The sequence below is a fragment of the Lissotriton helveticus genome, chromosome 9, assembly GCF_964261635.1.
Source record: "Lissotriton helveticus chromosome 9, aLisHel1.1, whole genome shotgun sequence".
NCBI lineage: Eukaryota > Metazoa > Chordata > Amphibia > Caudata > Salamandridae > Lissotriton > Lissotriton helveticus.
Window position 1 is genome coordinate 428,232,627 of NC_136070.1, and position 14,160 is coordinate 428,246,786.

The window sequence follows — 14,160 nt, forward strand, 5'->3', positions numbered from 1 at the left end:
GAGTAGCCACCACTGAATAGGAGGATTCTCGTCCCTTATTTGGCCTAGAACAGTGTTTCTCAAGCCCTTTAGATTGGATCCCAGTGGAAGCCCCTGAAGGGACGTCCAGTGCGACAAGATTAACCAGTGATAAGTGAAACCATGATGATCAAAATGGACCAAGTGGGATCAGACACTATCAATCTTGAGCAATTAAAGAAACATGTGTTTGTTGAATTGGAATCTTAACTAGATGGTGCTTTGAAAGATCCTACAAAGAGCACCTTAATTATTGGTGTTACTTTTCTGTTCATAATTAACTAATCAATTCTGGTCTTTTGAGCCAGTCAAATAGCAAAACAATGTGGTATTACAAATTTGCAGTAATGTATTATATATACTTCTAACTTTTTCACATCAAAGTGAAAGTTTGACGCAGTGTTCCTATAGGAAATACATGTTTACTGAGTTTTGAAAATGTTTCTATTAAAAATGTTTTTTTTAAAGTTAAAGCCTTTTCTCGATTTTTGTTTCAGGTTTTTAAGGACAACTGTTGTAAGCGAGAGGTCCTTGCCCTCCAAATGTATTGCCGAAATGAAAACCGTGGCTGCAAAGAGCAAATAACACTGGGTAATCTTATGGTAAGCTCTCAGAGGTGGTTCTTGGGAAATGTAATTTTTCGTTGTTGAATTTAAAAAAAATACTGCAGGAGTTGAGTTGTTTATCAATGTGAAGTTAATGTCTGATTGCTTCTCGGAAGACAGCATGGTACAGCCTCTTGGTCAATGACTGGAAGACACTGGAAACTCTAGTTAAGGTCTTACAGCTAGATGCATCAAGCGAAATACCGTTCGCAAGGGGGCAGATTCTCAGAATCTGTCCCTCTGCGACCGGTATTTATGCATTTGGGATGCATCATCCTAAATGCATAAATCGCTATTTGCAATTGTATTTAAGGAATCTCAAATTGAGATTCCTTAAATGCAATGCATGAATGTAAAATAGCTTACTATTTCGCTGATAGGGGTCGCTATTTACCGTGAAATCAAACTTCATGGTAAATAGCGAAAACTGAAAAATGCACTAAAGTGCATCTTTCAAAGTTGTATGTTACACACACACATGTCCTTGGGACATGTGTGTGCGCAATACCAGTGTCCAGGTCAATTTAAGGGGTGCAACAGGGTGTCCTTTGGACACCCATCACCCTTGAAATCGCATTCTCAAATTGCGATTAGCTAATTGCTAATCGCAAATTGAGAATTCCTCCCATTCATTCCTATGGGCCTCTTGGCCCATAGGAATCAATGAGATGTCATCCTTATTTGCGAATCGCACTCTGCGAGTCGCAAATAAGGAATATTTAGGAATTGCTAATATTTTAGCAAATCCTACATGCATCTGATTTTGCGAGTCCCTAAATGCGAATCCTTAAACTTCGCAATTAAGGACTCGCAAAATCGAACGTTGATGCATCTTGCAGATAGTGCATTTTCGAACAATGAATTTGAGACTCAAGTGGGCATCTCAGTATGTTGATATTGATAGCTACCTTAAACGGTGGTGGAAACCAAAGTTGTGAAATGCAACAAAATAAAGGAACATATAAAGTAAAAAGCAAAAACTGAAGAAAACCATCCTGCCAATACAAAAACGGAAGTGTTACCAGAATTGAAAAAGTGAAACTTTTTGAGTTCATTTCATTTGTAATCGCTATAGGGAACTTAAACTTTACTTGAACTTGAATTTAGCTTGTAATTCACTTTCTCTTGTAGCCACCCTCCAATTACTTTGTAGTTTGAAAGTCAGTTTTTTTTTGTTTTCAGGCAACAGTTTTTAGTTGGTGATCACCTCTCTTTTTTAGTTTCATATTGAATTGCTGGTTAATGTACAGAGCGAACAAGTTACTTGTTTTGCAGTACCTTCCAGTATGCACCAGTAAAAATGTTTCACTGCAATTGACGCAGCTGGAAACGAAGTGATACTTGATTTTTCTGGTATTTCCTTTAAGTATTTGTGTGCTGTTACCGTCAGTACATAAGTGAGGAACACTCTTACATACTTTTTGTTTCAGTCTTAAACCCATTGATGGTATCACCTCTTCATACACCAAGTATACCCTTTCTTATTTTTAGTGACCAGCTTAGCTTTACATTTATGACTTTGTCTGTAAAGGATGTTTTAAACTTCACGTCTGATAACAACTATCTTCCGATCGTGCTAGCTTAGCTTTACATTTATGACTTTGTCTGTAAAGGATGTTTTAAACTTCACGTCTGATAACAACTATCTTCCGATCGTACTGCTCTCCTTTTTTTTTTCTTTTACAAGACTTAAATAATGATTTTATGATGACTTGCTGAATGCTCACACTTTTAAAACACCATACCACTGCTGGGCATCTTTAAAAAACACAGTTTCTGTGCCTTCCACTGTAACACCTCTGCTCCCATCCCTTGAAGGAAGTTGATGTCACAGTTTGATATGTATCTGCCTCCTTTGATCATATTGTTTCACATAATCTGATTGGTGGATCTCCATGTAACCTGTTTTGTTATCCCCTATATTTCCTGTGAAGTCTCAGGACGTTCTCCAAAAGTTCTTCTACCTAGCACAGTCTTATCACCAAAACAAGAACTTCAAGAGGGCTGTTGATACACTGCGAGCGCCTTCTGAGCTGCAGTTACACTCCTATTTCGTTTTTCAGGGTGGCAACACTGTTTTTTCAGAGCTGTCACTCTTTTTAGGAAAATATTTGCGGGTTCGGTTACCACTTTTTGACTTCAGGCTGGTCCATCTTACTCCTCCATGACTTTCCACTAATACCTCTCGATCTTCATGCGTGTAATCTGACCTTAGGCTTGTGCTCTGCTGTTATTGCAGGCAATGTGGGAAAGTGCTTTCGCCGCTGACAGAAGTTCTTCTTGATGCTTTGGGATAATAGGGTTCAGAAGTGTCGGTCCCTGGAATCTGCTAGCTTCTGTGTGCTTCTATTGCCTCTGAGATCAAAATTGCTGTAAACTTGGTAACTCTGACTACTATCTGTAACTTCTTGATAGCAATTTTTCTAAGCCCCCACTGTCGATTAATAAGGTGGTGGCTCCTAAAGACCCTCAGGGTGCCTCAGACTGCGCTGCCTGTCTCCCCAGCAGAAGCATCATTATCAGTTTTTCAGCAGATGCAGTGGTTTTAGGATCCAGGGATGTGTTGGGCTCAAAGCACTAGATGCTTCTTTCTCACATGCTAATTATCCCCAATTGGGGCTACCTTCAACTACCCAGTTTTGGGGAAATGAACCCATTCTCCTTGCCTCCACTTGGACCCATGGTACCGGTGCTACGCAGTCTGATGTCGTAGTGGCTCCTCTTCCCTAGGAGTCAAGTGCATTCTATCCTGCAGTATGTTTGCATTCACATGAACTTGCCTCCCCTACAATTTCTTCTCATCTGTTGTTTGCATTCCGGCTCACCAACTCAGTGCATGAGTATGCTGCCCAGATGGGAAATAAAAACCACCATACCTGAAGGTGGATCTTTAAATGTTGGGGAATCCCTTCTCTCATAAGTGGCACTACTTTGCAAACATGTCTCCCGGGCTCCCCCCAACCCCGCCACCCCATCGCCCCCACACTCACTCCTTCTCCCCCACACTCAACCCTTCCCGCCTCAGATGTGCACTACAAAACAAAGCTCAGAAGCACTTAAACTGAGTTTTCCTGTCAAATCAGGATTATACATCGTTTAAGTTTGACTTTGTCTTTTTGTCTTTTCATCGATACTATTCATTACCAGTCTTACCTAGCATTATTACATCTTTGCTTCCCACGATGGCAGGCACCTCCCGCACAAATAAATAAAGCAGAGAGAACATGTTTAAATGTGACTTAGAGGTACGAGGGGCTGTGAAGACACCAGCCCATGCTATCATTCATTTTATTTTTCTTAATGTATACACATTTCTAATAGGCCACTTTGCATAGTACAAACTGGTTTTGCGACGTAACAAACTTGGATATGCATTATGTGGGATCCTATGTCACGAGCAGTTGCTTAAGGTTATTCTGCGCTCCCTGTAAATAAAGCAGATCATTGCACATTAATGATCTAGGCACCTACCTCAGCAATGTTCTTGCCTAGTGACACAGTAGTATATGTTGCATCAGATTTGTTTTTGGAGAAGGTACTTCTTTTAAACACCTGTCCACTTCATATGTATCTAAAAGCTTTGGAAGTTTACGGAACTCTTTGTGAATAATTCAACCTTAGGTGTCATCCAAATAATAAAGGGAGAAATAAATATTTACCCAACGCAATGAAGAATAGCCAGAATAGTTTGATCTCCGTGGGCAGTGTGTTCAGACACTGTGAAGTGGATCCTAACAAGTGCGGTCCGCTTATCGTCCAGTACCTGTGAGTACTTTATAAAGGAAGAACCATTTGCAAGTTGATATGCAACACAAGAGAGTATTTCTCACAAGGAAGCATGTATTGTAACTAGACATTATGAGGTGGTTAGGTAGGGATGGCACTTTTACATGCATAAAACTTACAAGCATTGATCATTGAGAGGAGCAGTTATTTTGAAATGACACCCTCAAAACCTGCACACATATGTAATTAGCGTGGAATTATTAAAACCACAGATTTTACTCGATTAACTAAGTACTCATATTTCAGTAACTAGAATCTAGTGTTATAACGTTGTCTTAACTTGTACCACATTTTTACATTTGGTCATGTAGTGTATATGTGATGTAGATTGTATGCTTATAAACTGAGTTATACTATGATAGTTAAATAATTTAAATCAAGAACTACTAATTGAAAACAAATTATTTAAATCTGTCTGACCCTTAGCTATATATTGCTTTAGAGGAGAGGAACTGCATTGGGCTATTGATGACTTTTATAGTTGGTACCAGCCTGTTCATTTTAAAATTAATGTTGCTCCTATTTCTGGAATTGTACACATGTGCATTATCTGTCATCGAATTAGTTTCCCTATCATCTATGTTTGTAGTTTAGAATTACAGTGATAAATAGATCTCCAATGGGGCTGTATTAGAGTCGAGTGGTCATGGAAAATTCTCGAACTTAAGTAGAAAACACTATACCTGGAGGAGACTCCTGGCAGCATTTCTTGAATCATACAGTCCCTAAAGTGGAGGAAATTCCACCAGTGTACTCTCCTTTGGAGTTTGCTATTCCTCTAGACCATGAAGGGTTTTCATTATCACTGAATTAAATGAGAGCCTCAAAGAGTGAATTTTATGTGTTTTTCTAACCATCTCTGAATGCTTTGAAATCAGGGAAGGATTGAAGAAAGCGACTAAGAGAAATGTATATCGGTAGACTTGCAGCCAAATTTTTAGATTTGAAATGCCTATCTAATTCTTTTAAATTGCATATGCATTTTTAACAACTTTATTTTTCAAGCTTACAGGAAAGAAAACAAACATATTACACGAACAAAAACGAAATATGTTCTCACCAGGAGCGAGCAGCACATAGCATAGAGAAATCATAAAAACAACAGTACAACATTGGGCACGTGAAATGAGCCCCGGACAAGTCGCTTCACAGTAAAAAGAGCAAGGAACTCCAACAAGACAATCTCCATCAATGACCACATACACCCAACATATTCACTCTTTGTCCACCACCCCCTGAATTCTATCCATCTCCACACCATCACAGCCCTACAAACCCTGGGGACGCGCATGCGTCTGGCCTGCAGAACTATCCTTTGCAAAGGTCAGAAAACTAGGTCATATTCTGTCAAAACGCAACTGAGTATCCCTTACTTTTGCGGTCAGGCTCTCCATGGCCAAGATGTCCCATATCTTTGCCCACCGTAATTGCATAGTAGAGACTTCTGGGTCTTTTCCAGTGAAAGATGATCCCCAAGTGTGCTGCCACCAAACAATGAGTCATCCGTTAACCTGAAGGGGGATTAAATGGATAAAGACCCTCTTCGTCCGGGGCCCTCAACAGCTCTTGAAGGGGATGGGGGTGAGCGTGATCTGTACGATTTTGGAAATTTGACAGAACGTCTGTTTCCAGCATTCGGTAACTACCGTAATTGCATAAGCATTAAAAAAACGTATTGTATTTAAACTGTTTTAGCAACATGTAAAAAGAAAGGCTTTCATGCCTGCTTTTTATGTATATACTTTTATATACATATATAAACCTGATTGAATAAATAAATAAATAAACAGGTAGGAGGATGCTACGGGTTAAAGATATTTTGTAGCCCACAGGGTAATTATGTTTAGAAAGAAAGACATTGTCAGCCTGTATGATACATTGTGAGATACCGATAAAGAAAGTGTTTGCTGTAAGTGTCTCCCACTTGGGCTTCTTTCTTTATTATATTTTCACAAATTGTTTTGCTTATTTTTGTAGACTTCTGAAGAGTAACATCTGTTTGTATGAACATTGAGACATGCCATGTCCATAATTCAATAGCAAATAATTAAATGTACTTTTCAGATGTGAACTGTAAATAAGGTCTGTATTGAAGCATGCCATTGATTTGGGGAAACTGCACCAACCATTTATAAATATTAATGAGTTTAAAATGGCATTCATTCATTTTCTTTATTTGAGACATATTTAATAATAGCCTTTTTGTGTGTGTGTGTGTGTGTGTGTGTGTGTGTGTGTGTGTATATATATATATATATATATATATATATATATATTACCTACTGGCGGTCGCCAGTAGGTATATATAGTTAGGATTTTTTCTCTATGGGTTTTTTGAAAATTCTATGTCTAATAACTTTGGCGTTTGTGGACGGAATTGGCTGAAATTTTCAGGAAAATGGCACATTTTGTTTCTGAGCAGCCCTTGAAAATTTGGGGGGGGTTCGTCCAGTGGGGGCCGAGAAAAAAGGGGGGTCCCAAAACGTGTTTTTAACATTGAGTTTTCCATAGGGCGGTTGGCCTCACTTTTAGCCCGAACGGCTGAATGGATTTGCACGAAACTTGGCAAAATTGTAGGGACTGGTAGCCCGATGTGCCTTTTGTAGGTCTCAATATATGTGCTCCAGTGGATTTTGAGAAATTAACGTTTAAAAAAAGATATATATCTGTAACAGCGGACCGGGCAGCGGCCCAGGACGCGTACTTTTCGCGCAACGGAGCTTTGTGAAGCGAAGCTGATTGGTTCTCTGGCGTCTGTCAACATTCCAAACAGTCCGTAGCGGCCGCCATCTTGTCTCTCGGTAGGATCGAGAGACAAGAGGAGGCCAAAGCGAAGGGGCAAATGACCATAAGGGGGAATAGTAGATCCTCGCTGACCCCCTAGGTTTGATGTGGAGGTTTTAAAAGGGCCCCGCGGGGCAAAAAAAAATAATAATAATAATAATCGAACGGCTGAATGGATTTGCACGAAACTTGGCAAAATTGTAGGGACTGGTAGCCCGATGTGCCTTTGCTAGGTCTCAATATATGTGCTCCAGTGGATTTTGAGAAATTAACGTTCAAAAAAAGATATATATCTGTAACAGCGCTCCGCCTCGCGTAACGGAGGTTTGCGAAGCGGATTGGTCATTCTGTCACTGGGCTATAGTTGGGCTACATCTGGCTGATATTTGGGCTACATTTGTTTTTTTGTGTGTCTGGCGGCCATCTTTGGGCTACATTGGGCTACATTGGGCTTCATTGGGCTACATTGGGCTACATTTGGGCTCCAACATATATATAGGCCAATGTAGCCCAATATATATTTTTCAAAGTTAATTTTCGTAAAAACCACTGGAGCATATATGTTGAGACATAGCAAAGGCACATCGGGCTACCAGTCCCTACAATTTTGCCAAGTTTCGTGCAAATCCATTCAGCCGTTCGAGCTAAAAGTGAGTCCAACCGCCCTATGGAAATGAAGGAAATGAATGGGTAATTTGTAATTAGCAAATAGCTAATCGCAAACTAGGAATGGTAAAGAATCGCTATTTATTCCTTAACCACTTCAGCGCTAATGACAAGGGTAACTCGTCATGGACTTTCCATTGATTTCAATGGAAAGTCAATGGAGCTCGTCGAGGACCCTTAGCAGCCAAGTGGTTAAAGTTCGCTATTTAGGAAATGCAAAAAACTTTGATGATACATATGGCGGTTCATCTCTAACAAGATAAGAAGCATAGGGATACATTTATGATGACTGGCGCATCACCAGGGATGTGTTAGTCATTCTGTGCCGCTGTTCCGTCACCTATGGTGTGCTGCATTTACAATGCGGCGCATCATGGGGCAAAAACAGCACAGATGCGTGATGTATCTGTGCCGTAAAGGTGGCGCATTGCTGGAGTTGTATCGCAAGTGTGATGAAGCTCCAGCAAGGGTCGGGGGTGCCCCTGTCGCAGGGTTTCTGTTCTCACACAGAACTGTGGACAGAGGATTGGAACCTCGGCGAATTAGGGTGTCCCAAAACTCACGTTAGTAATCAAAAACTCCTTAGCAAGCTAGGTACAGTGTCACATTGGATATAACAAACTCTCAATGTTTAGACAATCCAGAATATGAACTTATAGTACCTCAGGATACGTGGAACTCATGAACAGTCGGTCGTTATATATTTCTTAGAAACCAGAACATGGAGTTAAGAAGAACACATGTGTATTTGAAATGTTTATTTACTAATGCCGTCTTCTGAGGCGTAGTATCTTAGATTATACAAGTACACATATTATCAGTAGCAAAATTACCAGCATAGTCAGTAGTACATAAAAAGCGAATGGTGACAGTATGTTAACATGCTGTAAATGAATAAGAGTTAGCAACACTTATAAGCAGCCGCGGGCCGTGGAGGGAGTTACGGTGAGGCAGGGAGGCGGGGAGGGGGAGAAGCAGGGTGGAGAATACAAGTACACATATTATCAGTAGCAAAATTACCAGCATAGTTACTAGTACATAAAAAGCGAATGGTGACAGTATGTTAACATGCTGTAAATGAATAAGAGTTAGCAACACTTATAAGCAGCCGCGGGCCGTGGAGGGAGTTACGGTGGGGCAGGGAGGCGGGGAGGGGGAGGGGCAAGGTAGAGAGGGCTCCACCCTGCTTCTCCCCCTCCCCGCCTCACCGTAACTCCCTCCACGGCCCGCGGCTGCTTATATCTCACCCTCCCTAATACACATATTATATTATTTGCTAAGAAGGTCTCTTTGTGTTGGTTTAGGGCGTGCCCATACTTTAGTGTCTTAGATTTGAAGGAATCACATCAGCATACACCAGCTCTCTCTTCATGTGAACCGCATCAACTGTTGTGTATGTGTGTTCGGCAAAGCAATATAAAACCCGCCTCATGCCCAGAATTGGCAGAAGTTGCACTTATGTTATGAGTATGAAGTCGTGGAGATCAGACCTCATAACAATTCTGTATCGTGTTGTTCTTGAAACTTTAGCACTCGCTGTACAGATATAGTTTAACAAGCAAAGCAGATAGTAGAGCAATAACATATTATTCTCATGTAAACCACGATGAACTACTAGGTGGAAAGCTAAAGCAACAACTAAGTGTCGTGTGCAGAAGTTGCAAAAAAGGAAAAATGGCGTTTAAACCGGTAATGAGCCCATGCTAACTTAACACGGTGTAAAGATATCCAGGACCTAGATGACACCTCCCCATGATCCGGAAACGAACTGAATAAGATAATAGAAGTGCCATCTCATGAGAGTAGATTGCAAGTTTATATGTGGACGGTCCGCAAGGTAAAGCATTAAAAACTAGGAAAATTTAATGCTAAAGAAAAATAAAACAGCCAAGTACTTTATCGAGTCTTAAGCCAATAGGCAAGGTAAATAATAAAAACTTGACAAATAAGTCAATGAATTGTCAATGAAATGCTAGTACTCAGCATATCAAACATGAAAAAGGTCTATGACATAACTGTGTATGCAAAATAAGCTGCAACAGCCTCCAATAGGAAGTCACCGTCTTCATCCGAAAACAGTTCAGCCATCCAATTTAAAAGCGGAAAAGAACATACGTGCTCTCCCAGCACCGGATCCTCTATCACCATCAGAGGACAGCTCGGTGGGTTTTCAAGAAAGCTCTGTTCCAAGAAAGACTGTGCTGCCGCCAGTAAATTCCAGGGACCAAGTAGTCCATGCATCAATGCCACAGCCATAATCCTTTCGCCAGGACAAACCAACTCGTGAGTAATGATAGGAGTCATCAGCTGATTAAAGTCGACGTCAGGAGAAACCGGTCCGCAGAGACACAAATCAATGGCCCAATCGAAATCACAGGTCAGGCAGTGAAATACAGGCTGGACACAGGTGAAGTAGGAGAATCGAAAAGATAATCCATATGCCGTGCTTAATATCGCCAACGGCATTGTGCCATAATATTCTAGCATGCGATTGCGGAACAGTGTCAGCAGCTGCAGGGTGGGAGGTTGCATAGGAGGGACATCCATATTTAAAAATGTAAAAAAGCACAAGAGCGTCCGCTGGTAATGCTAGTAAAAATGCCAATCCACGAACCAGAGTGGAGAAAATAGAATGAAAGGAAGCAGGGATGACTCCAAAGATTTTCTCAAATGAAGTCACGAGACCACTGGTAACAACTTTAAAAAAGTGCGCCAGGGTCTTTGTGGAGGATGCGTTAAAGATAGTCGGAACCATCTTGCTGAAATTGAAAGGCAAATCTGAATTAAAAGTATTCCTTTTATCGTAACAGTAAGTGAACGGGTTATTTGCTGCAGAAATGTTCTATTTCCTCCCACACATGAACATAGGGAGTTTTCAATCTGGCCACAAATACCAACCTTGGGACAGATTTCAACGGCATGGCAAGAATAAGAGCTCTTTTGTCTCAGAGAGAGGTGGCCTTGAGTTCGGCCCGTGAAACTTTTGTGCTTCACATAGCGAACACCCGTACAGAGGTGCAGACCCTTTTCAATTAACTCAGAACAATCTTCATTATTGAGCATCAAATAACTACCATTTTCCAACAACTTGAACGTGGGGATGATAGCAGGAACTGGCGTGCCTTGCAACACGCAAGCCATATTTGGTCGGTGTTTGTTGCATGAACCGTGTAACTGTATGTGCCTACACATTAGTGAATGATCTGGCGTCTCAGTGCATTCCTCTCCATTCAGATAAACTTCTTGATCATCTTTGAAACATCTGTATGTGTATGGAAGCGACCAGACCTCATGAAGAAAAGCACTACCTAAAGGTTCATAACGACCTATTGGTATATATTTCATACAATTTGAAAACTTATATAAAGCAAAAGGCAGCGTTATTAAACCGTGGATAAGGCACGTTGACAAAAAACCCGCAATCCTCTGCTGATGATGTCACTGAGCATGTCATGAATGATGTAATATGTGACATCATCAGCAGTGGATTACGGGTAATAGTATCTCTAGTTTACTCCCCTATAGCTGTCTTTCTTTTAACATAAGTGTCTGTTTCCTTCCCTTATACTTACTGTTTTTGGTTCGCTTCTAGTTCGCGTACCGGCGAGCGAACTGGGAAGCGAACTAAGAGAAATAGAGGTTGGCACAGTTCCAAATATTGTACCAATTTTTTAATAACGGGGAGGTAGTTCTGAAAAGAACTTTTTTTTTTATTGTTTTTGTTGTTTTATATTTTTTTTATTATTTTTCGGAACATTTTTTTACTTTTTTTGAATTTTTCTGAGGTTTTATATTTTTTGGGGTTTTTCTTGGAGGGGGCAATGAAAACGATTCATTGTAAAGGGCTCAACAGGAGCAACAAAACAAAAAAAGAAGTATTTATTATTTTGGGCGTTTCGTACAAACTTGCATATGATAGTCAATAGCTCTGTTGATCAGAGTGATGCTTTTTTCTCCGTAGGAAATGAATCCATCGCAAAATACGCAGGTGTGTTTTACTTCACCAAATTTGATTTGTATATTTGGCACCATCTCCCTGCCCTCTGGTCCCGTTACTTCCGGTACAACAGATCTTCTGGCCATAATAGGGAGATTATCTAGGTCGTTCCGAAACTGTGCAGCACTGTAGTTGTTAGGATGCCACCTAGTCATATGGCGATGCATTGTGTAGTTTCCGAAACTGTATTTTTTCTCGGTTCCTCTGGACAGTCTATCTTGACATATAAGGCAAGTTACGTATCTTGCATTTACTTTTTTCTGACCTTTGGGAATTTAAAAAAATTGCCAAATGAAGTTTTCTTTCCGGTGAGACGTCTTGGGCTGCTCAGGCAAAAACTGCCTCTCTTCGTGCTCGTCGTCCTGTTCCTCTTCTTCCTCTTCTTGTTGAATTATAACTTGAGCAGGTGGTCCACTCTTCCTTGGATGTGGTGGAGGTGGTGGGGAAGCACCAGCTGAAGCTACTAAAGAAGCCATTGCTCAGTGATCACAAAGGGTCTTTCTCTCACAATGATGAAAGTCAGAGTGAGGAAAGAAGGAGGGATTTTCATCATTTGGGAAAAACAAGAGTTCTCAACCAATCAAAAGTGTTCATTTTAGATTATATGACCTAGTCTTACATCATTAGGAAACCAAAAGTGAAATGAACCAATGAAAAGTGTTATTACCAAGTCACATGACTTGCTGTGTTTACGTTAAGCGCTTTGCAGGGCCTCACGGTTTGCTTCCAGAAACCTGCGCTTTGCGACTCGCTTCGCGTACCAGTTCGCTAACGTAGCACGTCATATGACGTATCACGCGACAACGTGGAACGTCATGCGGACGGGAGGCGTCACGATGTTGTTTTCTAACGCGGCACTTGCGGTAAAGAAACGTTTACCGGCTCGCGGTCTATTTCGCGGCATCAAGGTCAGCTAACGGGAAGCTTCCCGATTCGCGAAGCGGGAACGTAGAAAAAAAAATATTTAAAAAAAAAATTATTCATAAACATATAAAATATATTTTTGGATTTAAAGAAGAATACATTTTACAGCTACAGATATTAGCTGTTAAAAAACCAATGAAATTCACAGAAAAAACCATAGGTTATAGACCATATATAGTTAGGAATTAGCATTTACAAAACCTTGAAAATTCACTGAAAAAACCATAGGTTATAGACCATATATAGTTAGGAATTAGCATTTAGAAAACCTTATTTTACTCACACAAAACCATTGAAATTCCATATATAGTTAGTTGCACTAACTATATATCGCGCACCCGCAATCCACTGCTGATGATGTCACATATTACATCATTCATGACATGGTCAGTGACATCACTGATGACATCACTGATGACATCTCAAATGACATCACTGATGATATCTCATTTGACATCAATGGTCACATCAATGATGATATCATTAATGTGACAATACAATGCATCTCCTCACACTTTAATATAACCTCTGTTACACCCAGTGTTAAATACAGAGTATAATTTTTGAAACCATTGACACACCAATACTAGTTACTACATACGCACTCACTGATTCCTACGTCTACACACACATTCACTCATTCACCCATACAATCATTCATACATACAATCACTCATCTTTACAACACTATCATATGCACTCATACACCTATACAGACACTCACACTCTGCCACTCATCCATGGAGTTACTCACACACCTAGTCAGTCCTGTAAAGAATCAATCACAGTTCCATTTTCTAATCTACACAGTTAAACATAGAGTACCTTACATTTTCAAACATATACTAACACATACTTACTCTCTTATAGAATCACTGATACAAGTACACATTGATCTGCACAGAGTCACACACCTCCCAGCCAGCCATACACACACTCAGTCTCCCATACAAATACTTGTGCAACCAATCAATAACCCATATAGCTACTTATATAGCTACTGATCAACACATGCAGCAGCTTGCACAACAACAGACATGCTAATGCACACTTTCAGACAGTTTAGTCACTAACCCGTGCATTTAGTAAGACGCATTTAATCACTCACTCATACAGTCAATCACGCACCTACTAAAACCTTCATTCAGACACTTATACATCCACTCATTCTTCAATATGTAAAACATATTTAAACTTTACAGAAACACATAATCACTGGATGTTGTCATCAGTGATGTCATTTGAGATGTCATCAGTGATGTCATCAGTGATGTCACTGACCATGTCATGAATGATGTAATATGTGACATCATCAGCAGTGGATTGCGGGTGCGCGATATATAGTTAGTGCAACTAACTATATATGGAATTTCAATGGTT

At 40.3% G+C, this 14,160-nt stretch overlaps 1 protein-coding gene across 3 annotated transcripts in view; it reads left to right on the forward strand.

Annotated features, from left to right (window-relative positions):
• TRAF3 (TNF receptor associated factor 3) overlaps positions 1-14,160 on the forward strand; it is a 554,449-nt gene that overhangs the window by 392,670 nt on the left and 147,619 nt on the right. For all 3 annotated transcript variants that reach the window (XM_078660220.1, XM_078660221.1, XM_078660222.1), the window contains exon 4: positions 516-620. In XM_078660220.1, the coding sequence (XP_078516346.1) occupies positions 516-620 (105 nt within the window). The remainder of the gene's footprint in view (positions 1-515; positions 621-14,160) is intronic.